We start from the raw sequence: 19,318 nt of genomic DNA, 5'->3' as shown, positions 1-19,318 counted from the left end.
ATGTATGACTGGTAGATTTGTGCCTATAATCACTTTGACCTTCAACAACTCATTGAATTCTACCGTGCTTTCCTATCACCACTTACATGTTCCAATACCAAATGGGCTGAATTTACTTACACATTAGAACAATATAGCATGAGAAAAGCTTCTCATGTTGTGTATGTTGCAATCCAAACAGACTACTAAACCTGACCAAACTCTAAACATGTACAATACATCAACTAAATACTACAAAAACACACAAAATACATTAAAAACACACAAAAATTCCCACAAAATGATGGTAATCAATGCCAAAAACACACAAAATATTTTCAAACTAAATACTACAAATGAATTTCATTAATTGAGTAATATCAAAAGACTCTCATAATGAGCAATACATGACCTTTGAGAAACCAAAACAACATCAAACCACTCCTATGAAACATTAAATTCCCATACAATTCAATATAATTTTAAAATTATTTGAATACTATTAACTGTATGAGTGTGGTTGTGAGTCTTAAAGTGTATAAATGTAGTTGTGGGTATTAAAGTTTTGCAATATATTTATGTGTGCGTTTGTGGTTCTTAAAGTTTCTAATATATTTTAAAATTTTCTTTTGTCTATGTAGACTTTTTTGTAAAGACGTCCACGTGGCACCTTGCATTAAGGAAAAGCCTTGTGGATCCTTAGTTATATATATATATATATAAATTGATGATTGATGATTGATTGATTGATGTTAATTGGATTCTAACATATAGGAGATTCTAGGGTAGGATAGGACAGGATAGGGTCGCGTCACTGAAGCAGCGCCATCTTTGTGTGCCAAGTGTAATACAAAACCATATAGTTTAATTTAATTTGATTTAATTATTTAAATTGACTCAATAAATAATAAGATTTGGAGTTTCGGAATCGTTAATCGTTCAGACTTTCCCGGAAAAACGGGAACCAACGTAAATCCTCTCACGATTATCTTCAACTTGTGGATCTGCAAAATCTGTTCATCGCTTGGGGTTGTGGTTGTGGATGGTGGATTTGAGATGCAGATGGGGCGGGAGAGAGAGGCGCGCTATGAGAGAAACCGCGGTTACGTAGATCATCGACTTGTCGGATATCAAGAGCATAGTCCTCCCAATGCTTCTTCGTTTTCACCTGGTGCCGGTGCTGGTTTTATCGAACACCGTGTCTCCAAATACGACACGCCCGTCGGCATCGCAATCAAGTATGGTGTTGAGGTAAACATCAATTGGGATCCATTTTTGCATTACCGGATCATGAATATCGTTTCAGTAATTGGTTAAGATTATGTGGTTGGATTGTTTGTATGTAAGTCATGCCTGAAATTTGTTGGCTCTTGCCGTTTTATGATTGTATGTTCCTTGTAGGATTCATTTTTTCCTTCAAAAGAGAATGTGAATGCAGAGGTGCTGATAATTTGGGAATATCCGAGTGAGTTTATGAATTGGTAGAGAAATTCACAAAGAATAGTTCCATAATTTTTCATTGAGAGAACTTTTTAAAAGTATTTCGTGTAGATTGAGCAGATCATTGAACTTTGTTAGCCACTGATCAAGCTTATGCATTTTCTTGTACTATTGTTTTATGTAATCTTGGGTAATATATTATTTCCCTGCCAGGCTGCGAGGCAGTTGATGTAGTGTAATTGTTTATGATATGTTCAGGTGTCTGACATAAAAAGGATTAATGGCCTGGTTACGGATCATCAGATGTTTGCACTCGAGTCACTTAAAATTCCACTACCAGGAAGGCATCCGCCTTCTCCTTGCTTGTCAAATGCCGCTTCTACTCCAGGGTGCTGATGAAATTAATTTTGCTCATTGTTCTATGTTATTGGTTTTGTACTGTGCTGTTCTGTTTTTGAATGACATGAATTTTATGTGAACTTCTTAGTGATGTTATGTTGAAGTGTAGCATTTTGTAGGTATACAAAAATCTGACTTGCTTGCAATGCTTTTGTGAAGCTAGGTCTTTTTCATGGGAAGGGAAAGCAAAACTTTTCTTGATGCGTGATAGTTGGATGCAGAGTAGTCGAGAAAGCTGTCTGCGTTGCAGTTGGAATATAAATCCACTATTGCAAAGTATGCATGTTTGAAAGTTTTCTTTACTGAGTGAAAGTTTTTCATTACCAGGGTACACCTCATGGTTTGAAATTTGGGAGTTTAATTAGGAAAACATTATGATCTTTCTATTTTTATTTTTTGGTAACACTATACAAGGATACAACTTGGTTAGCGCTTTCCTAATGTTGCCATTTTAGAGAATGAAAATACTAGATACTAGAAAGAACGTGACGGAGAAGTTGGAAGTTATAACTTGGAGACTTGGAGTGAGATCATATAATGAACGTCGGAATAGCTTTTTGGGTTTTTTTTCTCATTTGTGCTGGGAAATAAAATTATGGTTGATGCCTCTATTTTCAAAGTGGAATTGAATTTGCGCTTTGCCTTGTGGTGCTACATGTATGAATATTTTCTAGGGAAAGGAGATAACAATTTTATAGTGCACCAAGTGTCTTGACGGTGATTTAAAGGCTGTGGTCCTGTGGAGATGCATGGTAGTTTTGGTTGGTATCACAAAGGTAGTAGTGTCAGGTGTTTTCCTTGGCAATAGGAAGAGGCCTGGATCCATGATGGAAGGAGGGTGACAGGGTGACAGGGCGGTGAATTTTATATGTAGACGATTTTTTAGTCTGCGGTGAATTTTGATTGCCCTCCAGCATATTTTCTGGAGTGTGACTCTGAAGTCTGGACTCTGAGACTTTCCTGCTGTATTTTGTTCTAAACATTTACTTTATATTTGGGACCTGCATTTCATATGTTATCCCGTAAATTTTAATACCTTCCAAAAATGACACTTTTATTTGATATTTTCTTGATATCCAGTTAAAGAACTTGTTGAGCACAAGAAATTTTGATTTTTACATGTGCTTGGGAGAGATTGTGCAACTGTTGTTAAAAATAGAAAAATCCCAGTTTTCTGTTCAATATGCTGGTATTGTCCAAGATTAAAACCCATTCTTTGATCCGAGGAGTGACTCTTAAAGCAACTTTCATTAGATTGCGTAAGTGAGAGAGAGAAGAGAATGAGAGCTTTAAGAGGTAATGACTATGTTTTGACCATGGTAAGTCCTCCCTTCTTTTAATCTATAACACATTGCCATAATGACAGGTAGCCTTTAAATATAATGTATCACTACTTTACAGGATTCACCTTGGCTAACGATGGTGATATGTTTTGCAGACAGAGTAATGACAAGACCCGGGATTACCATTTGCACTGTAAGCCAATCGATTCATTCCAGTTCTTGAATTCAAAATCTCCCCAGCGAAAAGTATCCCCTGCAATGAGCACTTTACAAGGATATTATGGGCTTAAACCAGCAGATCAGGAAATTACATTTGAAGGTTGTGAAATGGAAACATACAGTAAAAGAGATCCTATTCTTCAAGAAGATGGTCTGTACCGTACGCCCTTCCCCGCTTCTAACAAGCCTTTGAGCCGACATCGCAAGTCGAGGAGCTTAGTCAATGACCTTCTAGATCAGAATGGTGGATTTGCAGAAAATGTGTCTGTAACTGAAGATGGAGAAAATGACAATGAAAAATCAAATGAGAAATTGGTTAGAAGGCGTCAGAAATCTGTAGCCGATTTTTCTCGCACGCAAGAAGTGCTACTGAAGGATGAAAATGGCAACGTGGGTGGGTTTTCAATGATCAAAGGAAAAGGTTTAGCCCAGAGACAGAAAACATCCAGCCGAACCGCTCTAACATCTGATGCTGAATTAGGTGGACTGAACCCAATCCCCTTTGTCAATGCTGAGTCTCATTTGGCCAATGGATTTTCTAGAGTCAGGAAATCCTCAAGCACACCGAGCTTGCAGGATGAGGAGAATAGCTGTTCATCATCTATCTGGCCAACGTCCAAGTGGAGCTTGAAATCAGATTGTCAAGCCCGTTCCATTGCACCTGCTCCAAGACCAAATTCAACAAGTTGGAAAAAAACTGCAGTTGACTAGTTCAGGTTCTACCATCACATTTTTTATATTTATTTTTTCGGGTCTTCAATCGCTAGCTGTTAAGAGGTTAAATTGTGGCGAAGGAAACAGGGGAAAAAAAGGTCAAATAGTACAATAGGGATGTATATTAGTCTGACGAGAAAAAGGGGAAGTTTTTGGCAAAGCACAACAAGAAAGTTCATATACATGTAACCTGTTTATTACGTATTAACATACATATGATTTGCTCCTGGGATTTTGACATGGATGATCTTCTTTCTCATCCGTCAGACTGGTCAAAGACATTGGAAAACTACAATATTTAGGAATGAGCAAAATGTATGATCGTTACTTCTAGATGCTTTTCATTTTGTATTTCATGTCACCGTTACTGTACATTTTCTTGAGTGTTTGTTTATCAATACATTGATGTTTCAGAATCACAGGGATTATCATCCCTATGTTTGAAAGAACTTATCATTCTGTTTACACAACCAGATACCCCAATGAGTCCGGCTTATACCTGATTCTCAAGGATTTGGTAACCTAAACAGAACCAACTGATAAAGAAATATTTGAACACATTTTGTTTGTCATTTGATATTTCATCTGTTGTTTTTGACAACTTTTTTTAATTATTATTTAACAAATCATTCACTTTATCTCTGTAATTGTTCAACACATAAATCATTCAATAACAAAATCTCCGTAGCTATTCAACAATCAAAAAGGTAACAAGAAAAAAAAAAGTCATAATGAACATCACTATAACTACAAGGAATTGACACACTGCAACAGTTTCCTTTACACCCTTTATCATCAATTCCACTCTTGGGTATGTATCATATCATAGCAAGGTGACCCAAACCCAGGCAGAGTCACGTTTCCTCATAAAAATGGATGACATAATTACTATACATATAAAAAAGGAATGAAACTTGCATTTTCTTGGGCTGGCACATTAAGGCACTGGACAGTGGAAATAGGCATCAACCAAAAAGTCTTATCTCAAAAAGTCTCTCCACCACGCCCCCGGCCCCGCCCCCCCTCCTCATTCGGTCTACTACTTTGCATCAAGTGTAATCTTTATCAGCATGTCTAATTATCAGCATTCAAGTTATCAAGTAACTACAAAAAAGTTAGTCCAATCAATAGCAATCTGAAACTCCAAGGTACTCAGAAACTGATATAGGGTGGGAGAGAAAAGCTAACCACATTTCTTCCATAACTTCATTTGCATGACCCTGTATCAGACTACCGTGCAATTCTAGGTCACCTATCCAAAGGTTCAAGTTGATCGAATCCCACTAAAGTGATCTCAACTGCATCAATGTTGTCAAGTATTTTGGACAATGCAGTAAAAGCAAACATCCACTTCTTAGCTCGAAATAACACCAAGTAGCATGGGCAATCTGAGACTCCATAAACTGTAAAGTGATGCAAGAATGTGAATATTAAGGTGTTAAACATTGAGTGGAGAAGGCAACAGAAAGTATCTATAACTCTGAATATCAAATACTATTCAATATATATATATATACACACACCAACGTGTGCAATGACGCATCGTGGAAACAAGCAAATCAAACACAAGGCTGAAACACAGAAACCATCCTGTTGCTAAAGAAGACACTAGGGAGAATCATCTTTAAAGGGGCAAAGATAATCGTATATGAGAACTGTTTTCAATCAATATAAACATTCTGACAGTTGTTTCGAGTACTAAAAGCCGTGTAAAACATTTTTATTTTAGCCTGTTGTCAATGCCAAAATTCTAAACCTTAGCCCTTGGTGGCATCTATGTTGAAACACAAAAGACGTAAGCATTTCATATTTAATGGTTGCCAAGATCTTTAACATTATAATCTATACTTCCCAACCTGAAAAAACATGATGCGTAACAACCATCTTAATTTACACGCAAGTCTCTGAAAAGAAATGGTAAACAAGTCGTAAAGCATGAGATCACTCTCCCTTTCTCTTCATCCGCTCAAATACTTACATGAAACATGTTGCAATTAATTTTAGGATATCAAACAGAACTTATCATTCTTTGAAAAAAAACATGTTGCGATTACAAATTATCAGTGCTAGAAGAATATTTGCATAAAAATGTTATAGACAACAGTAAAAATCATTAAATTAAAATTTTCTTCATCGCGGTACAGGAAGAGAACAAGGAAAATTCCTTACTCGTTCATATCTGCTAACTTTATAATTACAGTCATATCTGTCATTTCGGCATATTTAAGATAACTTGCACACAAGAGATGGAAACATGCCGACATCCTGATAAACTTCAACCCAAAACTATGACCACATAATGTAAGTATACATTCAAAAATATACAAAATTATCTCACTGAATCATTTCCTTCAGCAGTTTCAACTATGATAATAAAAATTATTGTAATAACCAATGAGAGAGATTGCAAAGATTCAATAGAAGGTGAAGATTTATATTAGTTATATTGCTTCTCCCATCCTAATAACCTTACTTCCCTTTTCCTAATCTAAAAAGATTTCCAGTAGAAGAAACTACTTGTACCTTAAAATAATTTAAAAATGGATAACATTTATCCAAAAAAAAGAAAACATCAATAATTACTCTTCCCCAGAAAGATAAGAGTTAAATTAATATGACATAGTAAAATAAAACATCTAAGCACTTGCTATGTTCCCAAACAACAAAAAGAGTACTTCAAACAAGTGCCTTCTATCCATGAATCATCTCGGACAGAGTCATTAATACCAAAAGAGGGCATCACTATGAAAACTTCACAGAATTATATCCCAGAAAACATAATATTCCAATCTTAAATCAGAAAAAGTGTTGTGTTCAGCTGACCTAGTCCTAGAGTATAAAGATATAAATAAGAGGTTGTAAGAGTTTCTCCTCCTTAAACTCTCTTTTCTTAACTTCCCGCAATTTAAACCCCTATTTGTTGTTGCCGTAAGTGTGGGCTTTGTGTAAGAGTAGCCCTAATGTTGGGCCTTGTTTGTTGTGTAAGTGTTGAGCCGTCAAATTGTCCAGCCCACAGTTGAGGGGGAGTGTTAGAATATGTTACAAATTATGTAAAACGCCCCAACCTAACAAGTTAACTTATTAGGTTGAAAGGCAAAGTAACTAATTTTAATAGAAACTTTAAAATCACCAAACTTAATCCTTTATGCAATGCAAAAAAGTCAGAGCAATACCTGCCGATAATAACTCTTCTCACAGTCCCCAGCTTCTGAACACAAAATACTATCAACTCTTACAATCTAAGGCTTAGTTTGATGTTTCTGGTGCTTATTTAAACAACTTAAAAAGCAGCACATAAAAGCCTTTTCAATGAGTGAGCTAACATTGCTTTTATAGGAGTTACTCCTCGTGAGAAATGGTTTTTATTAAAAAATTTAGAAGAGAGGCTACTTCTCCTTGTTGGTTTTACTTCTAAAACTACCTTTTGCTTAAATTTTATCATTTGCAAAATAAGACAATTTTATAATTCTGTGATCTTCTATAATCTGCTTTCAATTAATACAAGCAATGCCAAACCAGGCCTAAATTCTTTATAAACAAGCTGGCCCAAGCCAACAAGCATTAAAAATTAATACAGCAAGGCAGTAGATAGGCACTACAATCATCCAATTACTGAAATAATTGAATCAGTTCAAAAAAAAAAAATTCAAAAACAAGGGCGAAAATAACTGCATCAAATAAGGATCATTAACTTCAACCTTTCACTTGAAACAATTTACTTTATATAATTAACTTGGTATAATAACACAACATAAGAAATAGATGTACTAACCAAATCAGAAAAATGGATCTACACTTCGAAGCAAACGTTTGATGGATACATTTGTCAGGAAAAAATACAATATACAGAGTCCTGCCAAGAGTCTCCACAAGTTCTCTAGCTTTGCTTCAAGTGGCTGCTAGAATTTGTCCATGACAAGGACCATCTAAGGAGGAGATATTACAATGCCTATCCATAACCTTTCACACTAACCACAGAACTGGGGAGGAAAATAACAAAAATTTGATAAATCAATCAGTAGAGGCAGGAGGAGAAGAGAGAGAGAGAGAGAGAGATGGAAGTAAGACCATTAACATTGTTCCTCCATACTATCACGAAATAGTTATACCCGTTGAGAAAAACTCTTTCCTATATCTCTTTTCCCTCAACCTCATAAAATTTATAGTAAAATATTGTTCGATAGATGCAAAGAGAACTTACGTGAGTTGTAGGCTTCGGACACATTCTTAGGTTGGTCGCCAACAGTTAAGGGCAGGCATGTCCGGTCCACATGGCAAAATTTGCGAAACACCAAGCCCTACAGAACGATAACATCAAGAATTTCCTTGATAGAAACCGGACCTCAAGCAAAAAAAATGTACATAAAGTCAGAGATAAAGCAAAACAAATCACTCTTTTACAAGGCAAGTGCACCTGGGCTTGGAGCACCAGCTTGTAAGTTGTTAGGAACAGGATGCTGAAAGCTCAAGTTATTTGCAGATGGCCTTTCCAGGGGTGGTCGAAAGTAACCTGCCACATATGGCACTTTAACTATTGGAGAGAATTATCATCAACCAAAGGTATAGATAATTATCATAGATGTCACATTGAAAGCATAGGTACGTAAGAAATTATGTGAGCTACCATAGCAAGATGTGATTAAACATTAAACATGCACGTTGTACATGCATGTGCTTGTTCACACTTGTAGAAAGAGACGGCCTATTTCACATTTTTACCACAAATCCATCCTACTTGTGGAACTCTACTTGCCACCTTTCATCAAATTCTAGACAGTAAATTTAGAACCCACTAGTAATATATATTTCACCTCCAATTACTATGGAGTTTGGACTTCCCTTAACTATTCAGAAAGCGTTCCATCAACAAAACTGGCACAACCTTGTAACCTCAAAAGCAGGAACTCCAACCACAGGATCAAGGCAAGCCAACAATTAAAAAAGGTCATACATCAAGTGATAGACAATACCACCATCCAGCATGTCAAATCTAAGCAATTAGATAATTTTTTTAATATAATTAGCAAAATATTCATTTCACTCATTTTTATAATGGTTTGGATAAACCCCTAAACCCCAACATTGATGGGGATGAAGGCTTTGATATGATCATGGCATCTATCGTATGACAAATAAGGTTGGAGAGGCAACTCCAACATCCAACACATAATTTCAGTCATAGCCAGCAGAAAACTACAGGTAACCAAAAAGCCAATTATAAGTGATAGCATCAAATAACATAAACTAATAACTGGCCCCTAACTATCACCATCAACTCAAACCTCACCCAACATACACTACAGAAAAAATATTACATCAAAATGTAGTATCAATTGGGTAGCTGCATACTCTCAAGGTAAGTACTGAACAACAGAATTCAAATAAAAAAATCCACAATGCCAAGCAATTATAAAGACAATCACATCAAATAAGATAAATTAATAGCTTTCCCACTCCCTATTAACCATCAACTAGAACTTCACCAAAGGTACAATGAAGAAAAATATTACTTAGGACAGGAGTAAATGTTGAGCACAGTTTCAGACAAAAAGGCAAAATAAAAATAACACACCTTCATGGACATAAGAGGGGCCCGGATTAGATGGAGTTCTCCTTCCACCCATCAACATCCCTCGTGAATTCTCTGCAGTAAATTCACTTGACACCATCCTCCACTGTTCATCAGAAGGGACAAATCGTCTGTGCCCATCAGGATGAGATGGTAAAGGATATGGAAGGGGATAAGAATGCTGAGGAGGTTGCAGATTTGCAGGATTTGGATAAGAGAAATGGTTGGATGAAACTTGCGGTATGCTTGGATGCAAAGGTCTTTGCACAAAAGATGTAGTACTTGGTTGAAACTGCTGACTTGGTTGAGGCGCCTGAGCATTTAAATACATGTCATTATGTCCATAATCCATTGACCTTGAAGAATTAAATCCAGAAAGTTCTCGAGAACTGCAAACCCCCGTTGGCACAAAGCAAGATGACTGCTGTGTTCCATTTCCAGAAACTGGGGCAATTTGGTCACCCTGCATATAGAAAAAAATATATATACATAATGTGATAAGTATCAATTCAGACTAAAAAAAAAAGAGTAGAAACTAAGCCTAACTTACTCCAGAAGTACAAAACTTGTGAGGAATAGGTGCTTGATATGCCAGCTGTGGTGATGACCGAAGCGGTGCTTGAGGGGGTAACAATGGTTGGGCCAGCAATGCAGGCTGAGTTGGTACTGATGGCTGAGGTATAACCGCAAATGGAGGCCCTGATGGTGGTGGCGGACAACCTGAAGTTGCTCCTGGAGGGGGTGGCTGTGATGGAAGAGTGGGGAGTGGTGGGGGTGGGGGTGGGGGTGATGGAGATGATGGGGATGGGGATGGGGGTGGTGGTGGTGGATGAATAGTGGGTGGGGGAGGTGGGGAAGGAGGCAAAGGTGGGGGCAGAGGAGGAGAGTCCGGTGGTAATGGTGGCGAACCCTCTGGTAAGGGGGCCAACTCGCTGGAATTAGTTGAAGCTGACTCCATTATCCTATCTAAGCCCATACGCTGTGAACCCAATTCGGAAGCACAGCTTGCAAACAAAGGTCCATCATCCTTTGAGTGTCCAGAAACATCCTCCATTTCTAGCTCACCATCCACGTCCTCTAAGATGCAATGACGCTTGTCATTTGAAGTAATAGCACAAGTTTCTGATTCTCCAATCACAGAAGGTAGTTCATCTAGTGATAAATCACCTGCTTCCCTGTGGAAATTGCTTGGAAAATCGTCTTCATCATCTTCAAATACACGAGGACATAAAAAGCCGCCAGGCAATTGAAATGTAGCATTACTGATAGATAACCAAAAGAAAACATACGGTCAGTGCCTCACAACACACAGTAAAGAGAAGAAATACATAACGGTGAGTCATTCTCTCAAAACATGGAATTTAAGTAAAAAAGGTTCTGACCTGCCATACTCATCAACAAGCATGCCCTCCATTTCTCTAATGGGATCATCCACAGCACGCTCAGCTCGAGATGGTCGACGAAGGGAAAACCCAGAACCCGTTTCTTCATTTGAAACCCCAATATCATCCATATAGCGACGCAATACAGATTCAGGGAGGATTTTCCTCTCAAGCCACAAACGCAAAACCTGGTAAAGAAGACAAATCATATTATACAGAACAAAAAACCCAAGAATCCGAACAGATATTGAAGTAAAAACAATACCTTCATACACTGACGGCGATTTTCACGAGCACCAGGTCCAGGAGGAGCAGCAGCACCCAGAAGCCGGGGCAGTGCCGCTTGAACTGTAGGGATGTAAGAAGCACCAGCAATACCTGAACAAAATAACAGGCAAATAAATCACATCAGGGCATAACATGAAATAATAAAACAATTAAAAGAAGAAAGGCAATAAATATTTTCTTTCAACAAATTATTAACAAATAACAATCATGAGAATGTCAAAAGAGAGCAACCCAATATCATTATACACAGAGACATATACTAGTGCCACATTCTATCAACCTTCTTAATATAAAAAAAATGCATCCTACAAAATATTAACTGATATACCTAATATGAGAGAGAGAGAAGGGGGTGGGGGGGTGGGGAAGAGACCTTTATCTTTATGGGAACACTGGGTGATTGAATCCACAAGAAAGAAGAGGTCAACTTTACGATGAAGACTAGGCTCACTCTCCAACTTCCGGATGAGAAGTTCCACAACCTTCATAAAAAAGCATGCATTGTAAACATTACACTAATATAGATGAAAACCAAACAAGATTAAAATCATCATTATCATGATATCATAATTAATCCGTATATGAAAATAAGTAAGGATCTATTGCATAAATTTTCCTATTAAGAGTCACAATATTAATATCATCTCTATCTAAATTCCCTTCACAAATTCAAGGGACTATACGGTATACCATAATTTGTCTATCTGCAACAACTATCCCCATGATTACTAATATTTTTGTTGGGTTAATTGATTGAGTCGCCACAAGTACTCGCACTAGAAGACCTACGAGGTCAAAATGCATCACTTTCAGATTATCATCTCCAAAAAAACCCACATTGACCTTTAACTTTGAAGCTATATGAACACAAATTACAGGAAAAGAATTTTTACAGCACTCGGTGATCTGATAAAAAATTTACTACTCCAAAAAAAACAAAGACAATTCTTTCTACGGCCCACCATCATCCAAAGCCAAGAAATAACATCAGAGGTTCTTCTTCAATAATCTCCAAGAGAATAAGCAAACTCTGAATAGAGTGATAATTAATTATATTGCAAGTGATGTGAAAGCAGACAGCTTGTAGAACCATCAACCATGCAACCATGTCTATGCAAGATGGCCGGCCACCTAAAATCCGAGCAATTAAATATAAAGGAAAAGAAGATAATAGTTGACTCACTACCAAAACCAAGTAAAGGAAGTAAAAGTAAACGTATGGAACTAACCAACAACCCAAACTACTTCCTCATTTCCTACCTCATTTGCAATACCGTACTTGGCACAATCAATGGCATGACGAGTTGCTCTTCCAATACTTTCTTTAGTCCTTGACAAAGTTTCTATCATCCCTTCGAAAGAGTCACGGGCCACAGCTGCCTCAGTACCACCACTCAATGAGCCTCCAGCAGCCCTATATCCTGAACTAACTCTCCTCTCCTCAACTTCTTCATTATCAGGTTCATTTCGTGATGCTGACTGATGGCTATGAGTTGATGGTGAAGTAAAATTAGTTTGAGATACCTGTAATTCAGCATGTACGCTGGTGCCGGAGGAAAAAGGCTGAAGTCTAGAGGGGGTATCAGTGGAAGGGGAAAAAGAAGAAGAATTTGCAAGAGAAAATTGTTGCGAGTGAGCTTGTTTCCTTTTTGCCTGAGCTGCAGCTATAAGATTCTTCATGGAAGTAACAGAGTCTGCAGTCTTCGAGTCGATCAATGAACTAATTTTATCTTCATGAACAGCTTCTAATCTGCAACAGCAACATGTAATGAAGATTATAACAGATCAACCACTTCGAAAAGAAACACTATAATCATATGATAAATAACCAGGCATACATTTCAGAAGATGAATGATACCCGTTTGAGGCTTCAGTTACAACAGTAGGCTCACTCAACCGTGAAACCACTTTTGGGAAGGTTCTTGGTCTTTCTCCAGAAGAAGTTTGCCTGTTTTTTTGACTTGCTACCTCATTTTGGCTAGTGTTCACAGGATCAGAAATCACTCCCAAACTCTTACTAGACACAGCCGAGACCTTTTTCTGACCACCAGTACCAGCAACTTTGACCACAGGTTTAATAGTTTTATGCTGCTGAACAATTGGTTTGGTACCAGGAAACAAGTTAGGAGACTTCATAGGGGAAATCAAGACTGGTTTTGGCTTGGGAGAACTCAAGATTGTTTTGACCTCCTCGGACGATGAATTCTCAGGTTCTGATTTTACCGGACTAAGAAAATCACGAGTACCAGGTCTCTCTAATCGGTCCAGTGACAGAGAAGCAATGAGCCTAAGACCCGTGGGATCCTTAGCACTCTGCTCAGCGTTAAGGGAACTCTCATAATGTGTGTCAGCACTTCTTGAAGTTTCACGAACAGATGGAGGTGCTTTAAAATTTCCGCCCAATCCCCCGTGAACTGGAGTTTTGGGGTTATCATCATCATCTTCCTCAATGCGTACTGCTCTCCTCCTTCTAGGAGGTTGAGGAAGCAGAATTTTATTGCCACTAGAATTCTTCATCTCCAGAGAACTTTTGTCCACTGGATCTTCGGATTTCATAGTGGCAGAATCAGACATGGCCTCAAAGGCACGTCTTCGACGCTTTGTCAGTGGAAGCACGGTTTCATCACCAGAATCATCAGATCCAGTTTTACCTTTTCGGGAATGATCTTCTGATTTAATTCGAGATGCAGATCTTTTCAACTCTGATTCTTGTAGTGCAGCAGGCTTAGAACTTGCTGAATCTCTCTCCATGGTTTTCTGGTGAGAACCCTTAGTCCCATCAATCCGCTTAGCCCTTTTGTTTGAATGAAGAACTTCATTATCTCCCTGCACTGATTTTCCAAGTCCATATTGTGCTCTCTTTTTCTTCTCCGAGAACTCATTCTTTAAACCAACATTTTTTTGAATTTCATCTGATACCTCGGAACTTTTTCTGGCCTTCGCCAGGTCTCTTACTTTCTTAATGCCAGTGATATCAGAATTTGATTTGACAGCATCCGGGGAACAATCCTTCATGCGCCTAACAGAACTATTGGCTTTTAATGAAGTTTCCTTCGAGCTACTACGTTTTTGTCCACCCTCAGTTCCCCTTTTGGAAAAACCTACCAACTTCTTTGACTTGTGACCATTTACCACTGTCCGTCGCCCATTATCAGGCTGCTGAATACTTTTAACATCATTCAGATCACCAGTCGTCTCATCCTTTACTTTGGAAGGATTGTCCCAGCTAGACATGGACGATGATTCCTCTGCTGCTTGTGCATCATTTGATACATTATCTTCATTTCCAGAAGATGTAATTGGAGATACAATGTCCTTTGCAGGACATGGAATAGTCAGCTTTTCGTCTTCACTCTCAGGTTCACCTTGTCGGCAAGAGTTGTGCTCCAACTTAGTTCCAACGTCTCCTCCATGTCTCACTGAACGTGTTTCATCTTTTATGTCGATCTCTATACCATCATCTTCTATCCTATTAATAGAGGAAGCCTCATAACCTGAAGCAGATCTATCAGTATCGCCTCTCAAAGCGCTTGGTTTCTCTTTATGCAACTCTTCAAATGCAGCACAGATCTCCTTCACTGCTTGGGCAAAGAACCTGGGTTTACCTTGACACCGAGCAATCAATTTACTCTTTGCCTCGCTAGTGAATGCCTGAATATCGGTGGGGCTAACAAAAGCACTGCGAAGTGAATGAAAATAAAACCGAATGAGAATCCAATTTGAAGCAACAGCCAACTCAAATCAAATTGATAATCAAAATAAGCATCAGAAACACAAAGAATATTTCATGATAAAAGCAAACCAGAAATATTATTTAAGATACTGTTCATTTAACTCGACCAAAATTTAACTCCAATGCCGGTTATGGTAACCAAAGCAAAACATTAGTACAAAGGCAAAAACTAAAAGTGACAAACAACAGCATATTTTAGTTAAATAGCCTACTGAAGAGACATAAATGAGCCTGGGAAGCAAATCTCCCTCACAAGCAAGAGTGAATATGTAGAGACATACATAGTACGTAAATCTCAATTAGCAAGTACTTGTAGCAAAAACTGAAGAATAAATTACATCAATATTAACTGTACGATTGCTTCCTTTCAACTCATTCAAATTTTCATATTAAAATGCATTACTCATATCTCAACTTAGGTTTTAGCATTTGAAAATTTCGATACAATATAGGTAGAAATTTGAATTGGAATATACTGACATAAGGAGAAAAACAAATTAGAAATTTTTTGACTCATTTCATACTAGGGTTTATTCCCGAGGAACTTCACACAGATATTGGAATTAGCTGAAAAAAAACTATTGATAAGAGTTTTAGGGGAAAATCTAAGTGAGAGTTCAAGGAAAATAATTGTTCTGTTTCAATTAGGGTGTATTCATAGAAAAACAAAATTGTAGATATTGTAGAGAGGCAGATGAGGTGGGGAAGAAAGAATAATATTTACCAGCAGAGATGTTTGCAGTTGGGTTAGGGACGAAGATATTTAGTCCAAGTCAAAGAAAAAAGACGTGTTTAAAGAAATTAGAAAAAAGACAAAATCATAAAATAGGGAACTTATTTTTTTGAGAACGGGTATGTGAGCTAGAAACAGACTATTTTTAGAAATTATAAATCCTCCCCCCCTCCCCCCAAAAAAAAAGTGAAAAATGGAACACCCCACTGGAACCAAACAATACCAGAGTCAATGATTTACTCAAATTAAAAAAAGGTTTTGAGGATAATGCTCAAGTGTGAACAGCTTACCATAATTAAATACTCCTTTTCAGCATTAGCTGTTCATATTAAAAACGTGCTTGAAAACCAAATTTAGTACAAGTGAGAATGTTGAGGTGGAACATGATTGCACATAGAAAGATAGAATGATAAAATGGAAATACTAGGTCCAGAGTAGAAGTAACTCCATTAGAGACAAGATGAGAAAACAAAGATTAACCAAGATAACTTGAACCCAGTAGGACAAAATGGAAAAATTAAGTAGAAAACTATAAAATTGAAAGGGGAAATACAAGGGTGAAAGTAATAAGGATATGGATGTGAAAAAGTAATGAAGAGTTATAAATATGTGGAACAAAAAGAAAGGTGGAATAATGATCAATGAAGATAATCAATCTAGAATAGATACAACTTCATTGAAGATAAGATGAGAAAAAATCATCAAAAATGAATTGGACCCAATATGTAAAAATGTAAATAGGAATTTGAATATAAAAAAAGAGAAGTGTGTGAAATGTGGATGGAAAAAGAAAAATGAAAGGAGAGCCTACCCTTATATAGGATTTATCGGCAATCAATGTGGATTGCAAGTGTTTTTCAACTATGTATGGATGAGCATACCATAATATTCAATAGGATCAAGACTTCATTCTCACATTTATTTTCATCGTGGAACCAACATCAACAGAGTTTGAGGATTTACCTATCCAATTCAAGTTTTTTCTAGTGCAAAAAATCCCCCCCCCCCCCCCCACCCCAGGTCCATGGCTTCCGCAACATGCGTGAGAACAAGCTCATAGATGTGGTTGCAAAGCATGTGGAGCAACTTAATCACTTTAGCTAATAGCAACTTCCAAATATATTTACTCCTCAATTTTATTATTTTAATAACCAAACAACCTTTGAAATTCGAAAAATTTAATAACTACCTTCGAATCCCAACATATAGAGCCAATACCTTCAGAATCTCTATCACGATGCCCCTAAGTTATGATCTAAGCATCGTTTACCTTTCCCTTCAAAGTTGACTAGATTCTAAGCAATTAATATTACATCTCTTTCAACTTTCAAGCCATTAAATATCACCAGCTGGCCAAAAACTTAAGATGATGGGAATGGTTGTCATCTGATTATTTAACCATAACTCTAAAGTTGCCCCAAAAAAGTGCACCGAACTTAACCCTAACCTAAGAGGCCAAACAACGACATTAGTTTTTAAAGCAATCGTCATTTAGCCACAAGCTTAAGGTGATGATAGGGTAATCATTCAATTATTTAACCACCAATCTAACGAGAATAAGGTATGATAAACTTGCCGCAAAGAAAACATCCAGCAATATCAACATTTTTCCTGAAAAGCAATAAGGTTTTGCATTTAATGGAAAATCTTCACAAACGTGAGGCTTCTAAACTTCATGTCTTCATGCAAGCATTTCCCATTTTCAAAGATAATTACAGGAATTTTAAAAACAACATATTCTCTTAGAAAAATATAATTAAATTTCTTGCTACTCATAAATTTTTCATAAAAAAAGTACTTACATTTCTTCGGTTCCAAAAAACTGAACAAAATATTTCTTTGGGTCGAGAGGTTTATCCCAGTCTTCGGGTCGGCTTATCTGAAAATTCAGAGCCCCAAAATGTTTGGAAACAGAAACACCGAATAACATCAATGAATTGAAAGCAAAGAAATCAACTGGAACAGTTATTGACGTAGTAAAAAAGTTACTCCATTGCAACAAATATAAATATATAATATATATTATATATTGCACATAAACCACTCACTTATTGAACAGAAAATTTATTTATCAACCTTCAATCATTTAAAAAATCCACAACCATGTACCAGAAGCTCGTCAATGCCCAAGAATCAATCTTCCATTTACAACGCTAGGATATCATAAAAGTTAAAACTATCAAACAGCTCGACGGTCATCTCTGAACCAATTCAGTATGACTAATTTAACAAATAAATTCCCTTTCAATCATAACCATCAGGTACCATCTAAAACAAAGAAATTCTTAAAAGAAAGAACAGAATTCAATAAAATGAATCGGAACCATGCCGCAAGGCAAGGGCTTTCAAGAGGAATGTTGACGTACAGAATCAGCAAACTCGATCAAAATGCTAAAGATTAGTTAACACAAGGAGATTACAAATAAAGGAAAACCTAGATCACCGTACCATTCGAATACTACATCAACAAACGCAAACTCATACAAAAAAACGATTCCAAAAAATAAAACATATTACATATCACATCAATTAGAGGGGCAACCTTAATAGAAAAACAACTTCAGATTCTTCAGAAGTCAATACTGCGAGCTCCACAAGTCGGAAAAGTTAGTCTCAATCAACTTAACAACACAGTCACTCATGATTCTTATATAAAAGAAAAAAATTGGAGAAAACCCAATTACTCCACAATCATCTTGGCCACCAAACCCCACCACCAATTACATAAATCAAAACTATAGTGGAACAAAACAAACAAGAAAAGCACACCTTAGCCGGCCAGTAGGGGTGTCCCTTGACCTTAGCGAGAACGAGATCGCCCAAAATTAACTTACTATTTCCCTTGGCCTTGTTCGCTCCTTTTTTACGCCCCGGAGCCATAGGCGCGCTGATCACAGAAAGACAAACAACCCGAAGAACACAAAATTCTTTCACAACGTGCACTCCCAAACAGGCAGCACCGAATCGAATAAAGAAATCCAAAACCCCCGCAAAAAATCCTCGAATGCTATCTAGAATTCAGCCGGCAACCACCGGAACGGTAGGGTTCCGGCGAGAGAGGCATTTGGGTAAGAGAAACAGAGGGTAGGTTTGGCATTAACAACTGCGGAGATAAAAACTAATGAATTGCAGGGAAGAAAAGATTAAGGCGGTCGAGAGAGGGACGGAGAAAGAGTAGATTTTTTATGTGAAGGGGTCTCTCTGGGCAAGTATTTGGATACGGGATTAATTTGTATTTTTTAGGATTTCAAATGGACTAGTTCGGGAATTCACGCTACTGGTGGTGCCGTGCGCGAGCGCGTATTGTCGGCGGTTTTACGGCGTTATTGTGGTTGATGTATTTTTCATTGGGTTCATAACCTCACAATCACTCTTCATAATATTTGATTTAAGTATATAAATGATTTTTCCATATTTTAAATGTTATTAATTCTAAATCATTACTAGTATGATTTAATTTTCACATATTACATAAAATCAACACTCTATCGAGTTACATCCGAACCATAATTGAAGTGGTAAGAATGATATATATGACTCTCTAATGATCTGGGTCGAATCTTGTTTGTTCAAAGGAA

The 19,318-nt window shown here is 37.3% G+C and overlaps 2 protein-coding genes and 1 long non-coding RNA gene across 9 annotated transcripts; 1 reads left to right on the top strand and 2 right to left on the bottom strand.

The window, feature by feature from the left end:
* The first annotated feature begins 877 nt into the window (after window positions 1-877).
* LOC119995088 lies at window positions 878-4,439 on the top strand. Its single transcript, XM_038841464.1, has 3 exons — window positions 878-1,230; window positions 1,678-1,808; window positions 3,257-4,439. Exons 1-3 carry the CDS (start codon window positions 1,036-1,038, stop codon window positions 4,029-4,031), a joined length of 1,101 nt encoding a protein of 366 aa, XP_038697392.1. The 5' UTR covers window positions 878-1,035; the 3' UTR covers window positions 4,032-4,439.
* On the bottom strand, window positions 2,152-3,581 carry LOC119995089. The gene is made up of 2 exons (XR_005467609.1): window positions 3,441-3,581; window positions 2,152-3,366 (listed from the first exon to the last, which is right to left on the bottom strand). It is a non-coding gene; the product is annotated as an uncharacterized LOC119995089 (long non-coding RNA).
* On the bottom strand, window positions 3,845-18,969 carry LOC119995087 (ENHANCER OF AG-4 protein 2-like). Of its 7 annotated transcripts, none has more exons than XR_005467606.1 (14): window positions 18,510-18,968; window positions 17,543-17,619; window positions 13,112-14,953; window positions 12,534-13,023; window positions 11,647-11,755; window positions 11,251-11,363; window positions 10,986-11,173; window positions 10,154-10,865; window positions 9,607-10,066; window positions 8,449-8,544; window positions 8,236-8,332; window positions 7,807-8,014; window positions 5,223-5,437; window positions 3,845-3,981 (listed from the first exon to the last, which is right to left on the bottom strand). XR_005467606.1 is itself a non-coding variant. In XM_038841462.1 (12 exons), exons 1-11 carry the CDS (start codon window positions 18,618-18,620, stop codon window positions 8,262-8,264), a joined length of 4,269 nt encoding a protein of 1,422 aa, XP_038697390.1. In that variant the 5' UTR covers window positions 18,621-18,968; the 3' UTR covers window positions 5,088-5,437; window positions 8,236-8,261. The 7 variants fall into 7 exon arrangements, 3 of the variants coding, with proteins under 3 accessions (XP_038697390.1, XP_038697389.1, XP_038697391.1); XR_005467607.1 differs by lacking the exon at window positions 3,845-3,981 and adding an exon at window positions 5,083-5,138; XR_005467605.1 differs by lacking the exon at window positions 3,845-3,981 and having other exon boundaries at window positions 5,088-5,437.
* Between the last annotated feature and the right edge of the window lie 349 nt (window positions 18,970-19,318).

The sequence above is a fragment of the Tripterygium wilfordii genome, chromosome 3 (genome assembly GCF_013401445.1).
Source record: "Tripterygium wilfordii isolate XIE 37 chromosome 3, ASM1340144v1, whole genome shotgun sequence".
Taxonomy (NCBI): domain Eukaryota; kingdom Viridiplantae; phylum Streptophyta; class Magnoliopsida; order Celastrales; family Celastraceae; genus Tripterygium; species Tripterygium wilfordii.
This window is presented reverse-complemented; position numbering and strand designations above follow the sequence as displayed.

Coding starts and splice junctions, on each gene's coding strand:
- LOC119995087 (XM_038841462.1), bottom strand. CDS start 18,620: ATGGCTCCGGGGCGTAAAAAAGGAGCGAACAAGGCCAAGGGAAATAGT. Junction 17,620..18,509: donor ACCCCTACTGGCCGGCTAAG/GTGTGCTTTTCT, acceptor CTGAATTTTCAG/ATAAGCCGACCCGAAGACTG. Junction 13,024..13,111: donor TATCATTCATCTTCTGAAAT/GTATGCCTGGTT, acceptor TTGCTGTTGCAG/ATTAGAAGCTGTTCATGAAG.
- LOC119995088 (XM_038841464.1), top strand. CDS start 1,036: ATGCAGATGGGGCGGGAGAGAGAGGCGCGCTATGAGAGAAACCGCGGT. Junction 1,231..1,677: donor CAATCAAGTATGGTGTTGAG/GTAAACATCAAT, acceptor TGATATGTTCAG/GTGTCTGACATAAAAAGGAT. Junction 1,809..3,256: donor AATGCCGCTTCTACTCCAGG/GTGCTGATGAAA, acceptor TATGTTTTGCAG/ACAGAGTAATGACAAGACCC.